The sequence below is a fragment of the Coptis chinensis genome, chromosome 2 (assembly GCF_015680905.1).
Source record: "Coptis chinensis isolate HL-2020 chromosome 2, ASM1568090v1, whole genome shotgun sequence".
NCBI classification, from domain to species: Eukaryota; Viridiplantae; Streptophyta; class Magnoliopsida; order Ranunculales; family Ranunculaceae; genus Coptis; species Coptis chinensis.
The window spans coordinates 18,177,496-18,202,342 of NC_141457.1; the positions used below are offsets into that span (position 1 = coordinate 18,177,496).

Below are 24,847 nucleotides of genomic sequence, written 5' to 3' on the forward strand. Positions count from 1 at the left end.
TATATATATATATATATATATATATATAATAAAAATAAAAATTCTAAAATCATAGAAATAGCAATCCAACAAGTCTTGGGAATCTGACTTTAAACGACCCACATTTAAAACAAATTTTGTGTTTAAAAATTTATTTGGGGGTAAGCAGTCGATCTTTCCATCAGGATTGCTCGAACTTTCCATTGTGTTGCTTAGGCCCGTTAGTCGTAGTTCATTCAGGTTGACGTTATCTATAACTTAGATTCCCTTTGTTCGCATAACTTACGTCACTCACGTACTTCGAGGTATTTTCCACCTTCTTATACGTCACCCATGGTTGGAATTGAGTGTTTTATGGATCATTGGATTGGAAATTCTCTACTGATCATTTCCATAACTCATTCGCCAAAATCAGACCAGTAACGAAGCGGCAAATTGAATTTGAAATTGCTCGAAATATCGGAAAAGTTCGGAATTCGAATTGGGCTTGGGCCCAAACCGCAAGCACGTCTGTGCATCTCCTTCCTTCCCAAAAACGCACAGGTTGTTTCCTTTTCCAATCCCGCCGGTTACCAAAGTTTAAAACAAACCTTAAACACCAAAATAAAAAATAAATAAAAAATAAATAAAAAAAATAAAAAGAGAAAAGAAAACCTAACTACACCCACGCCAAGCATTTAAATCAATCTGAAATCTTCTCCAAACCATTACCACCATGAACCCCAACAATTTTAAAACTCCGAAAACCACCAAAAATCTAAAAATTTGGAGTTGCTGCGCCACTGACGCGCCACCACCATCGGTTCTTTGTAGTAAAGTTGTCTAAAATCGCATCCCCACACTCCATTATACAAACCCGTAGATTGTTTCAATATTTCCCATTTTATTTTAAGACGTCAGATTTTGCCGGAGCACGCGTTTACGGCCGACCGCTTCGCGCCATTTTACGACGCGGAGATGATTAGGAGAAATTGGAATGGACTGTGGTACTCGACTGAGGAATTCTATCACTACGATTTGGTAGAACAGTTTTATAAGAAGCGAGAATTGGAGGGGGATAGGATTTTCATTAAGGTAGCAGGAACGAGGAGGGAAGTAACCTAGAAACGACCATTCAGGAATCCCAGTATACTGGAGTTCCTGCTTTGATGAAAGATACTGTCGTGGAGGGTGAATACAATCCGAGATCTCATTGCGTCCGCCAGTCAAGTCTGAGAACCAATCAACTGACTATAGCTCAGTGGATTGGTAGGAACGTCCTCGGGAAAGACAAAGTCAGCGATATCGGTCTGCAATGTCTGCAAGTTCTCTGGATTTTGTAAACGAATAAGTATAATTTCTGCATCCTCGATTTAATTTTTAATGTGATTAGAGGAGTGGGAAAGAGCATAGCGCCTTTTCCCGTATTGATCACTAAGATCATGCTCTCATTTAGAGCTGTCGCAAAATCTGCTCCTATTAAGATCAAATTGCATACTAATGCAAGTATTTATATGGATTGCATCCAAGAGACTTGGCCATTGTCTGAAGGAAATGTAGTTGAGTTGGCGGATGAAATGGAAGATATGACATGTCTGGATGAAAATGCATTAGATAGTTGTAATTCTAATTTAGAACGCATGCAAGTGTTGCAAACTGGCTTGCGTTGCATTTATGGTATTTGTGAAGATATCCGAGATAGACAGATTGTAGTTTGAAATAAACAAACGAACCTTCAGACGAGAGTTGAAATGCTCGAAAGGGGTCAGGAAGATATCTTGTCTAACATGGAGACTATCCACCAGCATCACCAAGCCCAGTATGCAGTACTCAGGACTGAGATGGAAGCGTACAGCGCTTGTTCCGAATAGAGATGCTACGACGCATGCCACCCGTGGAGGATTCTGTTTCAGCCGAGTCTGAGAGGCATGAGCGTCGACGCTGAAGGACAGATGGCTCAAGCCATTCTTCATCCCAGGACCAATCTCCATCTCAGGGTCCATCTTCATCACATGGCTAGGTGTTCACCATCAGTTTGTGTTCGCTGTTATTTCATTGTTTTTATTGTTTTATTAGTTGGATTTTAATTCAGTTGTTAAATTTAAATATTAATGTGTTTGTTTTATGTTTCTTGGATTTAAAATTTATTTTTAATATAATTGGTTATTTTCGAATTGTGCGTGTTTTTATCATTAATCCCACCTTCCCGAATTGTTCGGGGGTGGTAATATTTATACCGAGCATAATTCGTTATATGAACATCTTCTGTAAAGTTGTCTTGGAGTAAAGGTTGAGAATTTGGCCGATATCGGCATATCTATAATTATGTGTGGTGGTAGCATGAAATCTAGGAGAGTTTAGAAGTTACTATTCTAAATCCAGTATAAAAGATACCAGGGTTGTTATAAAATCAAAAATATGGTTTGTTTCCGTTTTCGGGTTTGGAAATTTTCTATTTTCGGAAATTGCCTTAAACAATTTGGCAACTTGCCGATTCATTTTGGAAGCTTAGAACCTATTTAAACTTTCTTCATTCTACACTCACAACCCACACTACACCCCACCATCATCTCTCACCTTTCACTCCAAGCTTTTCCTTCTTTTTCCTTGTAAACTTCTCGTTTCAAGACTTACAAGCGCATCTGCGCCAAGAGAGAGCGACTTGCCCTAGACACACCGTCGAAATTTTACTCAGAGCGACTTTGCACCCAAGTTGAGCGACTTTCAAACACTTGTAAATCCAAAACACCCGAAGCGCTGCGCCCGCCCTCAGAAAACGAAAATTTCCAATTTTCTGAGGGTTGTTCCAGGATTTTTGGAGCTGTTCAAAAGAGTAGTTTTGAGATGACATCTCCTATAGTCATTCCTGAACAGTCGTTCGAAGACTTGATGTGAACCGATACCTATGGAGAATCGTTCCGCGAGCGGATCGTGCAGTTAGGATAGCGCCATCTACTGGTAAGTGATGACGATTCATATTCAGCACAGCTTACTGCTTATTTCTACGACCACGTTAGTTTCTATTGTAATCAGGATGGAGAACAAGAATTCTCCGTAATAGTCGATGACACGACATTAGAATTCAATAAATATGTGGTAGCTTTAGTTACGGGATTACCAATACCTGATCCTGTTCACACATAGGGATACATGACCGATAATGCATACCTTTATGATTATACATATTTCCATGAGTATTATGGGGGAGGGGTATTTCGATTAATGGACCAGGGGCGATATAGCATTGCCCTTGGTAGCCTGTCCCTAAACGTAGGCACCACCATGTTATTCATCCTGATGAATATTTTGGGGGAATGGCAGTTCACTTCTACAAACAGTACTGTTGGTGACATTTTCCTCGCTTTAGCTGAGGGACGTCGCCGATATGACATTCCCCGAGTTTTAGTCGCTAGTCTTAAAAGAGCCCAAAGCATGAGGCGTAAGTATCTTCTTATACTTGTTTTGATAAGTCGCATCATGCATAGTTGTTTACCTGTATTCTGTGCCCAATTCTTAGATTGGAAAAGGGTTGCAGTCATGAGACCCACTAATTGGGTGGTTCGCTCATTGCGAATTATGACTTGGCCGGGATGGCAGGTGCAGCCTCATTTGGTCGCCCCGTACATCCCATCAAACATAATAACACTTAACAGGTTAGCATTAGCAGATGATAAATGGCGGCAAGCTTGGGAAGTTATAATGGCCTGGCAGGATGCGAAGGAACCTCATTTCTTTGATGAGGAGGAGGATGCTTAAGCGGGAAATAAGGTAAGTTTTATGTTTTGTTATTGTCTGCTTATGTCCCAAGCAAATTAATTCTGTTAACCCCATAATGGGTGGAACTCTTATAGAGTTGTGTCAGTTTTTTTTATTTCCTATATTAGTATGTTCTAACCTTGTTTTACAGATGTTTCAGAATTTCACGCGTTTCCATGGTATTTTTCTACCCTATTTATTTAAATGCTTTGAGGACAAAGCATGCTTCTTGTTTGGGGGGCATAGAAACGTATAATTAAGGCATCTGTTAGGATATAGATATGTATAATATGCATTTGTTTTCAAGTTAAATTTTTTTAAAATATAAATAAATAAGTTTATGTTATACACTTAGGAATATTGGTATTGTTTTCTTTCTCTATGCTCTTAACAATCTAGAAGTCTCACGTAGCTTTTGCATCAGGATAATTGTTAGAAACTTAGGTTAATATGTAGGTAATAATCTTTGCATCTATCTATAAATATATTATATGAGTATCTATGATTGTTAGCAGTAAGTTTCTGAAATCAAGGCTAGAGTACTTATTCTACAAATCCTGTGAGAATATAGCCTAAAGCCTTATATGAGCGAAACATTTGAGAAATGACACAAGGGAGAAGTAAAATCCGGATAGAGAAATCACACGTCCACTTGCTTGATCACTATGGCATATCCTAAGCGAGAATTTAGGCCCTCTTTGGATCGATATAGCCAGAAATTCAAACCTATGAATTAATTTCCGCTAGTCGGCCCTCTGAGCCTTTCTTTAGCCATCCATAAACCACAATTCCTTTACCCTGTTACAAAAACAAAACAAAATAAAAAAAATTCAACTTACCCAATCTAGAATAAGTCTGAGAATAGAATGAGTGAAGAAAGAAGAAGAGAAAAACATGTGTAAACAAAAATTAGTTAGTTGCTTCAGAAAAAGAAAAGAAGTTTCCATCCAAGGAAAAGAAAAAAAAATATAGAAATAAATAAAAACTCCAAAAATAGAATAAAAGGGAGTCAAAAGCCAAAAGAAAAAGAAAAAGAAAAAAATATGGCTAAATATGGAAACAAAGTATAGAAGCAAAAAGAAAATAACAAGGTTTTTCTAAGTTACATAATATGAAGACTCTATTATCTCGGACTTGTCCTTTTGAATATCCATTTCCTTCCTTCTTAAACCATCTCCTAATCCATGAACACCTAATAAAGACCTCTAGCTCAATTAGGAATAGGTTAGTGTGTGATAGTAAGTGGCAGATGTGTTTGATCGACTCGCTTCCTTTGTTTGTCATTGAGATTGTAAAGGTAAAAGTGTGCCCACCTGCATTAATCGGAGTAGCTTAAACTTGAGCGGAAAAATCGAGTGGTTTTGTCTTGACATTTATGTAAGGACCTACTTAAGGACGTTATTCGAAGTTTTCATAAACGAACCTGCTAGGCATTTCATAGTATTACTCATAGTATATATATTTGTATCATAGATGATTGATTATTATGCATATATTAGTTTAGGTTTTGACTTGGTTATTCTTATTCATTTGCTAGTGAGATGTATAGATAGTTGAGACATGAATGAGGAAACAATAGTTTTATTTCTTAGTCGTTGTAGTATAGATGAAGTTTGTGAGTACCTTCATTGGAAAACTTTCACGAGGCTATAACTCGTCCACTAGGGAATTCCTAGTGGTTTAAGGCCTTGTTGCATATGGTCAATACAATCGCGACTCAAATAAACGAGTAGTTAGAACTCCATTTTTGGTCACTTATTCTAATTTCTCATATTTGCTTGAGGACAAGCAAAATGCTGTTTGGGGGTGGTTTGATAAGAGCCCAAAACTGTAGTTTTAACCCTGTAACAGTCATACTTTTAGACCAATTATGTGAGTAATAATTAAGAGTTAATACTGATTACGTGTTTTTATGCGTTCCAGGCTTCAAAGTCAATTATGTGCAGAAATGTGCCACTTTGATGAGATAAAGGAGCAATGGTTGGTTGCTAAGGAGTTCTATGATTAAAGGCCAAGATTCAAGAAGACAAAGCCTTTCTAAAGCCTGGTCAAAGCTGAAAAGTCAAAGTCAACGCGGGCAGAAAAAGTACACAAAGTCAGCAGAACTTCCGAAGGCCGTATCTTTGGACTCAGATCTCGGAATTGGGTCTACCTTATGTCAAAACGACCGAATCGGAAAGAGCTTTCCAATGGTCTAAGTCTTGGCCCAATCAGAGGAGCAGAAATGGACGAAAAGTCTGTCGAAGCCAACTGCAGCTGAAGAGGCCTTTTTGGACTGAAAGAATTGGGTTTTGGGCCTGATTCTCTAGCCCAAAACATGGCTCCAAGCCCATGCACTATTTTTGGATCTAAAACATATAAAAACAAAAGATTAGCTCTTTGTTAAGGGTAGCTAGTTAGACCTAAAACTATAGATAATTCTAGATCTAGTTTTCATTAAATAAAATTAAGTTTAGTTCATTTCAATTCTTGTTTTAGATTAATCTTTAGAATCATTGTTTTTCATTAGTTTGATAAATAAAATAGCTAGTTTGTCATTTTCGATTTTGTCATTTCAATTTATAGATTTAATTTTAATTCTTGTTGAGTATCATTTCTGAGTTGTTAAATTAGATTGAAATATTGTTAGTTAAATTAGTCAAGTTAGAATTTTGGTATGATGTTCAGTTATAATTCAATGAGAAATAATGGTTTGATGAATCAAGGCTAAAACCTCCATTAGAGGGGTTGATGAAGCCTTGATGAAAACTTAGTTGTATAGTGTAGAGTCGTTGTAGAGTCTATTCCATTCTAGAAGGTTGTGTTTCACCATGAGAATGGGTGGACGACCTCACATGCTAGATATAATTGGCAGAAATACCATGCTAATTAGGGATTAGAACGAGCAATTCTTACCGTAAGAACGTAAGAATTGGATTACAACATTCTATGCTAGGTGATTAAGTTGGATTCGAGGTGGATTCACTTCCCTTCTAATTCTTTATCTAGATTCACATTTAAGTATTCCGTAGCATTCCGTTATTCGTAACTTGTCAATTGAATCCACCCCGTAGTATAGAATTCCCCTCGTAAATCTCTCACTAGACTTAAGACCGATTAGTTAAGTAAGAAATCATTCCATGCTAAAGAACTAGGAGTGGAACGAATTTGTTACTCCACTCTATTTCGATAGAATTGAGAGTAGAAAACTTGATAGCAATTAGTAAAAATTAAGTTTTAGTTTACTTATGTTTTGAGTTTCATCGTTCATTGAGTAGCTAAACTTTATCTTTTTACGTTATCATGCGGCATGGTCAGTATATACGATAGTGGATGATCCAACTAGGTAATGGCGAAACTTATCCAAAGCATAGACAACAGCTAGGAACTCTTTCTCAGTTGTTGTATAATTACGTTGAGCCTCATTAAGAATTTTACTAGCGTAGTAAATGACAATGGGTTTGTCATCACGTCGTTGGCCTAGTACGGCGCCAATAGCAAAGTCGCTAGCATCACACATCAGTTCGAATGGTTGAGACCAATCAGGGGGTTGAATGATAGGAGCGGTAGTCAGAGCAGTTTTTAGCATATCAAAAGCTTGTTTGCAATCGAAATTGAAGTCGAATACTGCATCCTTGAGCAGAAGATTGGTTAAGGGTCGCGTAACTTTAGAAAAATCCTGAATGAATCTCCTGTAAAATCCAGCGTGTCCTAAAAAGGCACGGATATCATGAACTGTACATGGGAAAGGTAGCGAAGCAATTTTAATAATTTTAGCTTTATCAACCTCTATCCTGTCTTTCGAAACAATATGACCTAGAACAAGTCCTTTGGTAACCATGAAATGACACTTCTCCCAATTAAGTACCAGATTTTTCTCTTCGCAACGGGTCAACACCTTAGAAAGGTTGGATAGGCATTCGTCAAAGGAATTTCCATAAATGGAAAAGTCGTCCATAAAGACTTCCATATAACGTTCCACCATATCACTGAAAATGTGGAGCATGCAGCGTTGGAAGGTGCCCGGGGCATTGTAAAGACCAAAAGGCATTCGTCTGTATGCAAAGGTTCCAAAGGGACATGTGAAAGTTGTCTTTTCTTGATCGGCGGGATCGATGACAATTTGTAAGTAGCCGGAATAGCCATCAAGAAAATAGTAGTAAGCATGACCGGCTAAACGTTCTAGTATCTGGTCAATGAATGGGAGAGGGAAGTGATATTTACGCGTTCTGGCATTAAGTTTGCGATAGTCAATGAAAATTCTCCATTTTAATGGAATACGAGTGGAAATACATTCACCATTTTCATTCTGTACAACTTGAATGCCGGACTTTTTAGGAACAACGTGAACAGGACTAACCCAGTCACTATCAAAGATAAGGTATATGATACCCGCATCAAGTAAACGTAAAACTTCCTCTCTCACCACCTCTTTCATGGCGGGGTTAAGGCGACGTTGCGGTTCTCACAATGTCTTTGAGCCGTCATCCAAATGTATGCGATGCATGCATACACTAGGGTATATTCTTTTGATATCATCTAAGGACCATCCGATAGCAGAGCGGTGTTCACGAATGACATGAATCAAACGTGCTTCTTCGTCGGTAGTCAAGTGAGCAGAAATTATTATAGGATGACTACCATCGGGATCGAGATGCACATACTTCAAATCAAAGGGTAGAGGTTTTAAATCTGGAGTTGGAGGATTGGGGATTAAGGATTCGTGAGCGACCGTCTCTTCAATGGAAAAGATCGAGTCCGGTTCTTTTGGATCAGTTAGTACCGCAGTAGTAGGATCAAATAGTGGTACTGACTCTAATAATGCGTGGACATCTTTGATTGTACGGTTTTTCATGGTCTAAACCATAGTAAATAGGTAACAAACCGAAAATATTTGGTGGAATGCGAAAATCATCTACAATCGCATCGAGTTTAATGCAGGAAGCAGGTCCTTCCTGTAAGGCAGTATAGAAATCCGAAAGGAGTTTCTCAACGGTGGGATTTTCCTGAGCCATAACTAAGGGAGATAATGGCAACGGAGATGTTTGACGAGGTTGGTTTACGGAGGAGGAACTATGTCTAGGAGATAGCATAAGCATTTGTTTATTGTATTTCCGACGACGATATGTAAGTTCTAATTCCTTATGTTTACCAGACCGTAGTCTCATACAAATACAACTTTTAATTCAAGGCTCATAAAAAACGAATTATGACTAGAGATTTTAGAATTAAGGGAGGAGGGAGGTGAAGCACGTCTTCCTGAGCTGTTGCTAACTTGAGCAGGTAAGCTAGGACAACATGTGAATATTCTAGTAGCCAGGTCACCTGATAGAATTGAGGGAGGTTGTTCGTGCTAGCACGTTCCTTAATTAGGCAACCTCAATTTTTTTCAAGTTTCCTAGGCACTGATGGAATAGGATGATTATTTATGATGGTGTATTATGCAGGGTGTTATTAAGATGAAATTTTAATTATTAGGATTTTTTTATTATTTTTTTATTTTATTTTATTTTTTATTTTTTTTTATTTTTTTTTAATTTTTAGTTTACGTAATTAATGTATTATGGAGACGTGATTACGAAACATGCAATTAAAAATGATAGATGTCAAAATAGAAACTAAACATACAATTAACACATGCTAGCTTTACACAGGAAGTCTATATATGCAAATCTATGTGAATAGAAATGTTTCCTACGCATGTAATAATCTATAGCTATCGATACGTGCAACTTAAATGTGAGCTAGGGGAATGTCGAGAACGAACTCATACAAATGAATACCGCATACGTGAATTGATGTAACATACACATACAAAAATATTCTAAGCAGGTGGTTTGAAACTACACATACATCCAAATATATTCGAATCATATTAATCGTGTTAACGTGAAGATGTAATGAGGAACCACATTTATATGCAAAGAGTTCTCATGCCAACACACAAACATACAAGGTAAAACAGGTTATAGCAACAACCAATTAATATCCTCGACAAAGTTTGAGGAGTTTAAGAATTTGAAACATGGCGTCCCGCGATTCCTCGTACAACAATCTAACTAAGTCCCGAGCTCATGAACTTACTGGATAAACTAGACTAGAGAGTCCAAAAGTGTACTGAAAAGGAAAGTGGCCTGTACCTAAAAACCAGAGTGTTGATACTCCAGGTTAGTCTCGTGTGCTACTAATATAGTCTCCTCCAAGAATCTTTTGTCAGTTCAATACTTCAAGTTCCTACGGAATACTTAGACTGTGCTAATGAAAATAAACAAGACTTGGTTCTGAGATATCTATTAGTAGAAAAAGTTGGGGCAATAAGGTACGTAACACGTTAGTATTACAAAAGAAATGGAAATTAAAAAGATGAGGAGGTAGAGGAGGGGGTTTTTATATTTGATGTATTCCAGTTATTACGTTAAATGTCTAGAGTCCTTCGGCGTGCAGCGACGCCATTTGATAAAACGTTAAATCCACGTTATTGGTTTTAGTTACTTAAGTCCGAGGTCCACAATCTGAAGTCCGAAGACCAAAGTCCAAAGTCCGTATAGTCGTCCGTTTAGTCAAGTTACCTTACTCATGTGGGTTTGGTAGGATAGGTCGAGTAAGGGATCGTCCAAATCTTAGGGATCGGCAAGGTTCACAACTGGAATTACAACTTTTGGTGAGTAAGATTTTAGGTTTTTTAGTTGGTTTAATTAATTTAATAGAAATGTAAATAATATAAATTACTAACGGTAATTTCGATGTAAATAAACAAAGATAGAGAAACAGGGAAAGGGTTAATCATGCTCATGCAAGAATCATTTTTTAACAGTTTATATTACCACATCACTACAGCTCTAATTCATCTCGAGTTCATAGACAAATCAGAGACGACATTGAGTATTGATCCCTAGAGAAATGCCCACATCTCTGAGCCGCATCGCACTAGCATAAGAAGTTGAACTAATATTTCATCTCTAGAATATCATTTCAGCTCCTGGCTCGATTCTCCATAAGCTGGACCAATTGGAGAGCTGTCTGACACCAGAGAGTCGCGCGTGAGACATTTTGGGTCTCTCGCGAGACTATTCTGGAGCATCAGCACTCCAACTTTGTATAGTCTCAGTCATTTTGGGACCGGATGTCTAATCTACACCTAATTCCTAAGTAGTGATTCTAGAATATTAAAGAGTCAATCCGGATTTTCACACGAGCAGCATAACCCTCCCCCTGAGGGGGGGATTAGCTCATGGTCATTGGAAGAATAGTTAAACTTGTTGTATACATTAAATAAATAAATGCAGGACAAAAATTAAACTGGGAAAGAAATAAGTTTCATTAAGAAGAAAATGACTTACAGTATTAAGCTGCTGAAATAAAAGGGACAGAATTTAAGTGTTGAATTGAAACTAACTGACTGCTAAGCGGAGGCTATAGCATGAAAATGCTGAAGGAGAATATTTGAAGACCCCGCCCCCCATATATATAAGCTGGATGGCTGGAGAAGGATTAATTGAGTTTTGGTCGTTTCTCAATTTGAGACGTTCAAAACTTTGATATTCAAAGTTTTGTCTGCATGTGAATTCCTTTTAACCAAAGTTTTGTTTACGAAACAAAACTTCATTTAATGATTCGTCCTTTTGTGTTTTGCTTTTGTCCCTTTGCTCAATTTCATTTCAATCTTTGAACAGGTACGTGTCTTCACATTGCAAGGTGGCACAAATTTGTGACCATCTCTTGCCACCTGCTTATGCTAACTCGTCATGCCTTTTGGGCCCATTGAGTGGGTCCACTTAGTGTGTCCAGTGGCGGTGCTGATTTTGGCATTTTTACAATTTTCTGTCTTTGCGTAGGGTTCGTCGCCTTGGTTGCTCTGGCAGTTCACTAGCCAATGTCGGCATCTAGATTTATCATATGTGAGCTTCAGAAGTTTGCTGCTTCTTTATATGTGGACCCGTTCTGCATTGGTTTTGTTCTTTTGGAAACTTCGGCTCTAGTCAGGCTATGTTGGGCTTCACTGGGGTTGAGTGGGAAACTTCAAATATTCTAGTATTCCCGTACTTCGATGCATGTTTTATCATTATATTCATGTTAACTGTGGAAACCTACAAAAGTACGAAATTATAATTATTACATGATTATTAAATACATAATTGATCAAAATGCTATGTCTCTTAGGGTTTAATATTACATTTTTGGGTGCTTATCAGGCACTAAACCTCTATTCTGGTCACCTAAGTTTCCTTGTCCTTGAGGTTGAGTTAACTGGTTGAAGTTTGCTAGTTGTGGTGGTGGTTGTGCATATACAAGAGGACAATAGAAGTCGGAATGCTCAAGACTAAAACAGACATTACAAGGAATAGATTTAATGTTCATGACTGGAGTGGGTTGTTGTTGAACAGAGAGGACATCTACCTTTTTAGTGAGGGCATCGATAAGAGTTCTAAGCTCGGGATCAGGTTTAACCTCAAAAGAAGGAGTGGAGAGGGCAGACTCGTTACCTCCCCAATTGTTGTTCCTCCTAGATTGATCTTCTAAGAATTTATAAGCCTCCAAGGCTCCTTTACTATGAAAACTACCCCCAATCATGATATCTAGAACCTCCTTTTGATGATGTAAAAGCCCCTTGAAGAAGGTACGAACAAGCGTGTCTTTTGCAAGATTATGATGCGGGCATTCAATGAGAAGATCAGTGAAATGATTCCAGGCCTCTGAAAAAGATTCATGAGGATTCAGGCGAAAGAAATGAATCTTTTAAAGCATTTCATTTGTCTTCAATGGTGGGTAAAACTATTCCATGAACAATTTAACAAGATTAGCCCATGAGTCCACAGAGTTTGATGTTTGGGCAGTTAACCAAGACGCCACTTTGTTGGCTAGGGTGAATGGAAACACCCTAAGTTTAACTTGATATGAACCTACGGTAGGATGATGGAATGTGGTAAGAACTTGTTCTATCCTACGCATATGTTGATAAGGCTTCTCATGGTCTAAACCATGGAAAACCGGTAACAAGTTAAATATATTCAGGGGAATTCCAAAATCCCCCACTAGGTTGATAGGGTTATATACTAAAAGCAATACTTTTGTATTAACTCTAATTTTTTATAATTTGAATGAGAATCATATGGGAAATATTATGCATATTATATATGTTATTAGTTATATGCATGCGTCTAATACTTTATGTTGTAGATGATATGGTGTGTGGTGACACACAGAAGATCATATCATCAGTACCTTATAAAGTATAAATAAACGTTCACAACCTAGATGGATTTGGACAAACCATTGGTACGGTTGTAGTATAATCTGGTATTAGTCTATCTTGACTACAGGATTACACTAGTACACTTTGTGTGTATTGAACAAGACCAAGTGAGGTTGTTTCTCTTTATACTGACTATATAAGAGAACAAACACCTCTGTTATTATGGATGCTTGTCCTTTTAATCTGGATATAATAACGGGCACTTACGCGCATTGTACATTACTTTAAATCATCAATGAGTGAGATTCATTTGTGAATCAATAAACTCGATGGATTGGGTAATGACATTGTATGTAAGGTGTGCTGTTGATTATAGAAGGAATCCATGGCCCGCAGGAAATCGGGTTGATGATGTCCCCTTGAGGAGGTCATAAGGATTGTCATGTAAACCCTGCAGGTGGATTTAATCCGACATGACAATGAGGTTGAGTGGTACTACTCAAGGACATAAGAAGTTGATTAATGTAGTTGTCAGTAACTTGACTTATTCAACGGGCATTCGATATTTTAAACACGGGGAGATCAACAAGCATATAATATGGAGCCCATAAACGTAACATGTAATTTGGGATTAGGGCAGTAGTGCAACAATGACCTTTACTGGAATAAGCTATTTGTTGGCGGACTTGGGCCGTGTGTTCTGGGCGAACATGGGAAGCCCAAGCCCGTCAGGATGCCCAACCCTAATTTCTCCTCATGGTCCCTATTATAGCCTATAAATAGAAACCTCTTTCTCTGGCCGTTTTTTACACAAGAAAAACTCAGGTTTTGCTAAAGAAAAGATAGATCCAAAATCAGTTCTAACTTTGTGAGTGAGAGAGGCCAAGAGAGAAAGAAGAGGCTAGAAGATCATTGCCCACACAACGTCCATTCTTAGGATAGGAATACAACAGAAGATCAAGAGGTTGCTAATTTCATAGATCTTGGATTCTCAGAGATATCACAGCTGATCTAAAGGTATGATTTCTAACCAAACCGTGAACACCCTTTATTCCGCTGCGCATGGTGTTTTGCGGTTTGTAATTATTCGTTGCAACCATAACGGTTCTTACATAGGTCTGCAAGAACGATGCATGACTTAAGGCCATCGTTTAGTGCTTTATAAAAATCAAAGAGAGGAGTCTCTGGTTCTTTAACCATTGATGCAGGTGTAATGTGTGAAATTCTAGATAGGCGTGTGGTATTGCGTCTATGAAAAACAAGCCTAATTATACTAGAATTAAACTCTTTAGACAGAAAAAACATGAAGTGAATGAAGGAGAACCTGAATGCCTCCTTGCTACGCGTGTGAATCACTACACCATAACAGGAAATTTGTAACAACATATTTTTTGCTTTGCAACAGTTTTTTACTGTTAGTAAGTCGCCTACGCTTTTTAAGTGTTGGGAATGTTGTTAAGTGTTGCTTAAATTCGCATGAATTTCAGGAATTAATTTCTAACGCTTAAAACCGTGTGTGATAAGCGTTAGAAATCCAAAACCAAAACAACTTTGAAATTTCAAAAATAGGGAAACAAAAAGAAATCACTCTCAGGTATGTCGAAATAAAACCCCTCTTTCTCTCTCTCACAGCCGCTACTAATGGTAGGGTTTTATTATCTTCTCTCTCTTTCGCCTCGCCGATTTTCAAACTTTAACTACCAAATTTTGAAACTTTAAGAGACCAACGTTATTAATTTGTTATGCTTATGCATCCGGGTTTTAGATTTAGTGAAAAGTCTTTAATGGCGTTTGATATTATCTTGACTGAACTAGATTCAAGTTGATATTGGAGGTGCTTGGGGAGTTTCTTGGGTCTCCGATCTACATGTTCAAGAGTCGACTTTCCGGATATCAAAGGTTTACAAGGTTTTACTTTTTACCGCTTTTTTTTCCCTGTTTCATGTTTATTACTTTAAAAACTTGAAGAAACTTGTTTTTCCCTGTTTCATGTTTACAAGATTCTCTGCTATCTTTGAAAGGTTAAAAACTTGAAGAACTTGGGATTGGAATGCCTTCTACATATGCAAGCACTATTAAAGTTCTTAAGGTATTCTTGAAGTGTGTAATTGGTCATGTTATCATTCTTTTATTTGAATTCTCGATAATTTGAATAAATAAATTAAGTTACTTCCAAATAATATTTCCAACCCCCATCGTCGTGCATAAATTCTATATTGAAGTGTCTAAGTAGTAATATTACAAATATTTGTTTCGACTATGGAGTTATGTGATTATCTAGTCTCAGAGATTTATGTGATATTTGCTAGTGTATTAGTTAAACTTGAGAGTAATCTTATATTCATATCTAGGAATGTCTCGAGATAATGTCCGCTTTTTGAATATTTTTGCCTCGTTGTCATATAATTGTATGTTTTGAATATTTCAGCTTTGTCTCTACTATTTTTGGATACTTCTAGGAAAGTCATCTTCGCTAAGCTTAATAGTATCATTTACTTTGGGTTTAGATGAAAGTTTGATGCCATTTTCTTGTGATATCAAGACAGAAACTATGTAACGATAAAAAGTTGAATTCTACATCCGAATTCCGTGGTCATATAGTATGTTCTGCCTTTGATCAATTACCTTTTCCTTCATTGTGTCCTTTGAGCCAAGCCTTTCTTAAGTAGATCTTTTGTGATATTCAGGTGTCACTTTTCTTGCCCACCATTTCTTTGAGGTGACAAACTATAGTTTTTCTTGCCGATATGGAAACAGAGGTATGTATTTAATACCTTAATATCATTTCATGTTACAATCATGCTTTTGGAAAGTGATGACTTGAATCTTATAAAAGTGTTTTGGTATCAGGTAAAATGGTAAAACTTCATTGTTTTGAATACCTTAAATGATGCTTGATGGGGTTACTCTATCTTTATCTCTTGATGTTCTTATTTTGTTGCATTTATTGAATTGCTATTGGAATGTAAGTAGTATAAATGGTTAGGGAATTTTAAGTTGTATGTAATTTGGCTGATAATCAAGAGAACCTTATACAAGTATATTATATAGTTCCTCAGAAAATTGACATGTTTGAGTGAATGTAAGAGCTATGGTCAAGCCTTATATCCTTTCTGAGTTTCTATGCTTACTGTGTACCTTTTCTTGATCTTAATATGTCATATAAAATATTTTTCTTCACATATATTTATGTTGGAAATGATATGAGATGAATTCTTTGTTATTTCTGAAATGGATTTTTTGAAAAACACTTGAGAGATGAAATTTAACTGGTTTATATAGCATATGTTTGAGAAAAGGCTCGGAATCGGTTCCCACCTTCACCAAGGAAGAGGGATTTAAAGGTTGAAAATAATAAAAGTTGTGCTAATTTGAGTTGTTAATTGTAGTGCTTCCCCACCTCCTCTCCACGCAGGGGCATTTTCTCGAGGTGATGTGACCATGCGATGTGATTTTTCAACCTGTAGTTCTTGCCATGTCTCTCTTCTAGTGTCGGGCAGTGTTCAAACCTATTTTGATGATCAGGTAATAAATAGTTATAATGACCAGGCTGATCAATATACCTAATATATGGGTAGTTATTTTGTATTGAAATACATGTGAATCTGTTGTCATTAAATAATTTCAAAGAATCGGAGAATAATATAAAAAACGAACTTCTCGAGAAAAGCCAGCTAGTCCATGCATTGCCAATCTGTGTTGAAAGCAATAGATTTTTGTCTGTACATAGAACGTCTTCTTCAATAACTTGGAGGATGGAAAAGTTACCACATGAACTGCTATGAAAAATGATGTTGCTCCAACGAATGCGAGACTAGAAGCTGTGAAAGAAGTTAAAGAGAAGAAGAAATCTGTGAAAGAAGTCAGATATGATGAAGTTAAGGAAGTGAAGAAAAAGAAGGAAGAAGATGAAGTGAAAGAAGATGAAGATAAGAAAGGTAAGAAGAAGGAAGATGGTGAGTCAGGTGTTGAGAACACTTGTACAATTTCTACTTCTTCCGAGATTACTTCTGCAGATTCAAGCATTGAGCACCGGTAATAAAACGTTTGTTTTAATTCCTTTTTTGCTATGTTTTAGGCTTTTGAGTGGTGGAATGTTGTTGTTATTTATATTATTTGACCTCAACTATTTGGTATTTACAAATCAGTGAAGAATATATCATTTAAAAATATTTGTTAGCAAAAATAGGTATATTTAAGAGATGTTTTTTCTGATATTTAAAAATATTTGTGCGATAAATACATTTAATGTGAAGTTTGACGACTTGGAAGTATCTTGCACTAATCTATTGTTTATGAACCTAGAGATTGAGATGAATCTCTGTAGTAGCTCATTTGGTGATTTCTTGGTTTCAAGAAGCTTTGTTGGAGTGCATGGTCTGTTTATAGAACTTGGTTGCTGCTTCTCAAGTTGTAATAACTCATTCTACTTATAAAAATGTTCATTGTTTCGTTAGCGGATTTTTCTCTTGTCCAGTAGATACTCCCATGTAAAGTTATGCTTCTTGTGTGTTTTACTTGTTAGTTTTAAATCTTACATCTTTTTGGATCCTTTATGTGCTACACCAACAGATGCGGCTGATAATGTATTGTTGCAACCCACAATATTTTTAAATTCCTTTGGAATTCATTATACTCTTATATGGTTTTGCACTTTATTCATGTTTCTCAAAGATGTGAATTATAACATGTAATTTAAGTTTCTTAACACTGTAGAGCTCCAATTAATTCCTTTTGAGCTTCCATTTATTGGGAAGTAATATATTGTGCATATTTGACTAAGTACACAGGCACATAAGTTTTGTTTCATTCATAACTTGCACAGTTGCACTAGTACATACATAGCTAGTCATGGAATGAATACTTTATATATATATTATAGAGCAATGGAGCACATGACCCTCGTTGTTCTTTATAACCCGCTATACTAACTCTACAAGGATGTGCGGCTCGACCACGTGTCAATGTTTTCCCTATTGGTGGACTACTCGGTATCTGAGTTTGCATTGTGCTTAAGAAATTTAAAACAGGTTAGACAAATCTTTCGTACAACTCTTTCTTACCTTTTTTTTTATCTACAATTACTCTGCCCCATTTATCTCCATGTTTGAAACTAATGTCTTGATGACTAGATCCTTCTAGTTGGGTGTCATGGTTAGAGAATCCACATTATTTGCTCTATATATTATCTTGGATACAAGTGCTTGTTTGAAAATTTGAATTTCACTTGGTACAAAGTAGGTAGACCTGCTCTATACATTGTTATGTTCCGACCCCTCTTTTTTAGAGTTATGTTGGGTCCATGGCTTGCTAGTATATGTTAATGCCGGACAATATTTTTGGACAGTCCTAGGTTTATAGAAGTGGTGCTTTTGTTTATATATAAAGTGTTTCAAAGCCTTTTAGAATAGCTAGATAGATCATTTTGTTGTCGTTCAATGTGTTATTCAGTGTGTTGTGTAGGGTACCAATTTTATGGAGGGAAAAGCAAGAAGCAGACCAAAATAATTGCTCCCAAATCAAATGATCATGCTCACCTCAAGCTCCTCGTCAAGGTAAAAGTTTAAAATTCCACCCTCTATTTTCTCATTTGTTCAACTTACTTCCTTTAGGTGGATTTTCAAATATTTAATTAATTGCATGAGTTTAATTAGTATTATTGTATTTTTAAGTTCATTATTTGTTTTGTGAATTTTTAGGAATTAGATGGACTTTGTGGAGCAAGACTAGGATTTATAGTTAGTGAAGCCATCACCAATACTTGGTATTGCAATGATCCGAGATTGCTTGGAAAATCTTATTGAATATGTTACCCTTATTTGTAAATATGAATTTGTAACTCTTAGAAAATATTTTAAAGTTATATTACATACATGGTTTAACGAATATATTCTATTTTTTCAGTCTTTTGCTTGTGTTTGCTATTATTTACTTGTCAAATGGTATGAAAAGGTAATGGGGACTTTATCATGGAATTGAGATGTTTGTTTCAATATGGAAATGAGATGTTTGTTTTAATATAGAACAAGTAGTGTTATTTTTGAAGGTTAAGTGCGTCCTAATTAAATGGGGCAGGTTTAGCTGGTTGTTACAAAATATGATATATTTTTTTTATTTGCAACCCATCAGCAACGGTTCATAACCGTTACAAATTTAAAAACGTTGCTAAAACTTTGTACGAAACAGGCATAAACAAGTATTACAAATAATATTTGCAACTCTTAAAAACCGTTGGAAAGTTTTTCTTGCAACGGTTAATAAGAGTTGGAAATTTTAGTTTGCAACAGTTAATAACCGTTGGAAATTTCTGTTTGCAACGCTTATTAACCGTTGCAAAAAATTTCAACATTTTACCCACACCATATTTGCAATGCTTAAAAAGCGTTGCAAAAATTATTAGCAACGGTTTTTTGCCGTTGCAAATAGCCTGTTATGGTGTCGTGAATAGCGTCTTTGATACGCAATCTCAGTGTATTGAAGTAGTTCAGAACACTGAATAAAAAATAACTTGAACAAAAAGAGAGCCTATGACTAACCTGTGCAAATCGGGCTTTTCTTCAAAGGGCACGCAGGAGGCACTTTAAATATAAAGTAAAAAGGAAAGGCCAAGGTACTATCAAAAAAAAAATCCCGTAACAAGAGGGCGGGCGTGCTCAAATAAAGAGTAAACAAGGGCATCGGAGCGCTCATGGTACTGTTTCGAAAAAAAAATTCCAGTAACAAGAGGGAGGGCGAGCGCGCTCAAATAAAGAGTAACCAAGGGTGCGGGCGCGCTCAAAGTACTATTTCAAAAAAAAAATTAGTCGACTTCCAAGAGCAAAAATCTCATTTTTTCTGAAAAAAAAAACAAAGTGAGAACACAAACAATCGGGTGGGTGGGTGAAGTGGGATATTGGTAAACGTGAAAAACTAAGGGAATTTAATTCTAAAATAGCTAAGATAGCAGCGGCGCCATTTGATAAACGTAAACATTGATCCTTAATTACCTATAGAAGAACACAAACAACTAATGATCAACTTTTTTATCAATATATTTCTACTCTCAATTCATTATGCAATATAGAGAGTCAAGATTCGTTTCACTCCTAGTCGTTAAGAGCTTAGAATTCCACTAGAAATCAAGGTGAGAACAATGAGAGTAGTGTTGTGATTTATTTAAACTAAAACTAATTATAATTTAATTAAACTAACAATGCAATAAACTAATTATAAATTAAACTAATTTAAACTAAGCAATTAAAAGGTGAATTTAATGAATAGGAAGAACATAAAGGAATGATTAATCCATTTATGTGAAGTTATGATTATTCTAATTAGTTTCTCATGTTTTAATCTTAACCTTTATTAATGTACACAAGGTAAAACAACAAAAATCACAATTTTTATTAATCCCTAACCAATCCTAGCAATCTCTATACTAAGATATGATTAGCTTAAGAGAAATTCTCCTCCACAAATCTCTTTGTGGAGTTTCTTTTCTCTTGTTCAACTTCTATAATCTCTATCTCTAGACAACTATAGAACTTGAACTTGAAGCACATAAGACAATAAGAAAACTAAAGAATAACAATCATAACATTCACATAGACTTCTTAAAACTCTTCTAATGGCTCTAATGGAGTTTTAGCCTAGTTTCATTAGGTTCATTATCAATAAACAATAATAAGAAGATATAATTAAATTAAACTAAACTTATATTAATAAAACTAATGGTGTAATAGCGTTGGAGGAAAGAACATTAAACCCTAATTACTCTAAACTAATGAGAGAGAGAGAGAGAGAACCATAATTTACAACTAAACTAAAAAGGAGAGTAGTCTATCTGGGGTTTAGGGTTTTTATTCTCTTATATCATAATACAAAATCATGCATGCATTTTTAGGCTAGGTTATAGACCCATAAATCAAATCCATAACCCAATTGGTTGAATCTAAGACTTCCAATTCTGGTTGTATTACTGCAGTGCGCATTTTCACTAACTTATACTACACTGATTGAGTCAAGATCAAGACCATTGGAAAGGGTTTTATGAGACGGTCATTTTGATATAAAATGGGCCCAAATCCGAGGCCTGAGTCCAAAGATATAGACTTTTGAAGTTCTGTTGACTTTTCTTCAACTCTCAAATCCGGTTTGATTTTTACTTAACAGTTTTGACATGGGCTTTTTAAGGGCATTTTCTCCATGAAACTTGGGCTTTCTTCATGGCACTTCCCTAGCAATTACTTTAGCTACTTTTAGCACCTAATTAGTAACGAATTGACATTTATTTAACTCCGAAACCTGAAATACTCAAAAGCACGTAATTAGTGATAAACCTATATTATTAATAACATAATTGGCTAAATAGAAATACTACTAAAGGGTTTAAACTACAATTTTGGGCTCTTATCACACACCACTTGGTGAAGTGACTACCAACTCTTCTGAGACGTGTAGTATAGCCATCCTAGTCTCGCGCCCAATTATTCCCTTGAACAGGGCATAGTAAATTATAGACAAAAAAAAATATTTAAAAAAAAATCCAAAAAAATGAATTTCTACTGTTTGTGCATCATCATTCATTAAGCATTCATGTCTTATCAATATGCATCGCAACCATCATGGAATTACAATGCAAACCCAGAACCTTGTTCTTTTTGCGGTAGTCCTTATCACTGGTTATTCCATTGTCTATCATATACCAAATTCGAGTCTACTACGGGAAATCCTTACATTTACGAACCTCAATTTTCAAACTTTCCTAGTACCCCATACACTCAAGAGTTTTCTAGTCATGCCGACAATTCATGGAATTCCACCACAAATAATCAACCACCATTTATATATCCATATGGTCAGTCATAGTACGGTTTCACCCAAAACCCATTACCATTCACATCACCATCCATATCAAATTCATATTCCACTACACCATCCATCACAGACCAACTCTACCAGGAAATTACCAAGCAAACAATACTAACTCAACAAATAGCAACTACCTTATGTTTTTTCCAATACAATTCAAAAGAGTCCACATCTGAGACTAATATCCTTCCACCTAGTCCAGAACCCATCCAACAAGAGAAACAAGGTGTTACTATAACAACACCCACTGCTAAAGCCCATCCTGATATTAATGACCAATTAAAATCCCATCAGCATCCACCTGACTATTGTGTGAATTCTAGCATGCCTTAACTCACAATTTCCCTCACATGCCTTAACGCATCATCACCCATAAATGAGAAAAGTAAAAAACACTAGCATGATATTAATATTGCAAAACATAAACCCTATTCTATACTTCCATCCCCTGGTGTGGGCAATGGAACTATTAACTAAAAACCTAAAGAACTAACCTGATTAGAGAACACCATGAACCAGAAGAATCACAGAACCCTAAGCACCGACTTCATCTTCTCCCTTGAAGGAGAAGATTAGCCTTCCATGAAAAAGGAAGAACACGAAGAACGAAAAGAAGAAGAGTCGAATAATATAAAACTAGAAAGACTAATTTATTAAGACTCGACTAGTGAAAACCGAATCTTTTATTATTAATCTCTTTGCATCAAGTTCTAGAGACAATAATATTATGAATTAACAATTACAACTGGCACTGAGGTGCTCTATTTATAGGGGTTACAATGAGCTCTAGAAGTATCTTAAACCGTGGCTTGTTTCCTATTACAAATCAACTTCTTTCTGATTCCAACTTCATTTCCAAAACTGTAAAAGAGGTGGGCTACAGTGTCGGTTCATACGTCTGGACGCACGGGCCTTGCGTCCCAGATGCAAGAGTCTGTGTTTCCTCTTTTGCTCCATCATTCTTTCCTCTTTTACGGGCTTTGGTCCAAGTAACGAATTCTTTTGCCTTGGGCTTCCAAATAAGCTTTAAAATAGGTCCAAGTCGCATCTTTTATAGCTTTAATTCCTTGGCCTTCTCCATGATTGTCCATAGGCTTCCCATGTGATCGTTAATGCTCTAAATTGCTCGTTTTTGCCCCTTTAACTCTAATATTCTACAAAACTCTCTTTTTCACATGTAAAGTCATAAAATATAACTTACAAACACTATTAGTCCACTAAGAGATCGAGGATTAAAATACAATTTTTTAGCACCTATCACAACCCCCAACTAGCCTTTTGTTAGTCTCTTAGCAAATAAGATAAAAAAAGAGATAAGTGATCGAAATCACTACCTAATAAACAAGTACTAACTACATTACTAACTACATTACTGCACATACTTATAGATTATGATGGGAGTAGTAAAAATTGACAAAATTCTCAATCAAGGCTTATGTGTGTACTTAGTCAATCTCCTATACTCTCCTATCCAAGAAACGGAATCCCTAGTTTACCATAGGCAGATAATCTCGACTTTCAATCCTCACCGGTCATACTCTCAAAAAAGAATCTCTCAGAAGATGGTATAATTTTTTACCTCATGTATGTGGGGAAAAGAATAATGAATATGAACATCCCACATATTACCTTGAAAAACGGATTTCTAAATGAAAGTAGTCTTATGGAAAGAATGTCAATCACATATAAAGTGTCAGGTCCTTCGCTTTAGCATCCTCTCACCTATTCTAGACTTCGTACCATACTGTAGTAATAATTCATAGGTTGTAACTTGACTTGGGTACTAGTTTATAAAGGAAAGGTAAAAAAGATTCAAAGGTTGTTTCTGAAAACACTAAAGGTTCTGCTTCTTTCATTGGAAGATTTCTTTAAATTCTGTATTGCAGAGAAAATTCTTCCTTTGTTCAACTTCTTCTTTTTCTTTTTCTTTTTCTTTTTTTGTTCTTTTTCTTTAGCTCAGTGGTATATCCTCGATTAGTACTGGATATGCTTGTTTTCCACTAGCTTCTTTCACTTGGAACATAATTATGGTCTTTATTGTATCTCTCTGGTATTTTTCTTGTAATATTCCTTTTGGGCTCTTTCTTCCTCCTTGTGCCTTTCATATTCTCAAAAACATATGGGTATGGCTAATAAAGGTTTTTGGCTATACTCTTTGTCTGGAGTTGGGTAAATGGTAAAGGGTTTTATGAAAGAAAATGGGTTGTAAGGCTCAAAAGGGTTTAACATGATGGTCCTACTAGGTGGGATAAAGGCTGAATGGGTTCACTACTTGACTTATCAGTATAATACTCTGTTTCGAATAGACTACAAGACCTAATGGCTATCTCCCAAGTTGTTGTCACTTCGTGATTAACCAAATCAAAGAATAATGAGACTATATTACAACAACATAAAGAACTGAAAGATGATGAGTCACTAAGACTTGGATTTTCGTAAGAACTATCCAAAGAATTGGTATAAAGCTCAAGTCTCATGGGCTAAGTCTAAAAAATCTACTTCCAGTTTACTAGGGGTTAATTCTCTTTTCTAGCAAAAGTACACAAAACTGACCAAGTACTATGGTGGTGTCTTGATAAAGAATTCTATCAACAAGAACTATGTCCAAGCATAATAAATAGTCTAAACGGTAATGAAATCAATAATATCAACTATCTATCAAACTCAACACTAAGCAGTATATAATCTATATCCCAGACTCTTCATTAAAATTCATTTTTATCATGCTACTGATATAGAAACAAAAATATTTTTGTTTTTGAAAACTAATTTTTGAAATTCATTTCTCAAGTACACCTTCCCCTACTTATGCATGCATTGACCTCAATATATAAAGAGGTAAATGAAATGGATGAGAAAAAGGTAGGATATTACCATTGATGCCGAATATCAATATTCTGATCTTTCTCTGTCATATAAAGGTTAAGCTCACAAAATAAATAAAATCAAATACAATTAGTTCAAATCAAAATTAATCAGCATAATTAGCATTAGTCTTCATAATCATGTATCAATATTTTTTTATTATTTTTTTTAGGTCTTTTTACGTTACATCTCCAAGATGTAATGTGAGTCTTTTAAAGTCAGATTCTCAAGACTTTTTAGTCCTTT

At 35.9% G+C, this 24,847-nt stretch overlaps 1 protein-coding gene across 2 annotated transcripts; it reads left to right on the forward strand.

The window, feature by feature from the left end:
• Positions 1-15,742: 15,742 nt before the first annotated feature.
• Positions 15,743-18,759, forward strand: LOC147515190 (uncharacterized). 2 transcript variants are annotated; one of them, XR_015213388.1, is made up of 3 exons: positions 15,743-16,921; positions 18,338-18,441; positions 18,586-18,759. XR_015213388.1 is itself a non-coding variant. In XM_086594454.1 (3 exons), exons 1-2 carry the CDS (start codon positions 16,668-16,670, stop codon positions 18,411-18,413), a joined length of 318 nt encoding a protein of 105 aa, XP_086450580.1. In that variant the 5' UTR covers positions 15,743-16,667; the 3' UTR covers positions 18,414-18,441; positions 18,586-18,759. The 2 variants fall into 2 exon arrangements, 1 of the variants encoding a protein (XP_086450580.1); XM_086594454.1 differs by having other exon boundaries at positions 18,350-18,441.
• The last annotated feature ends 6,088 nt before the right edge of the window (positions 18,760-24,847 follow it).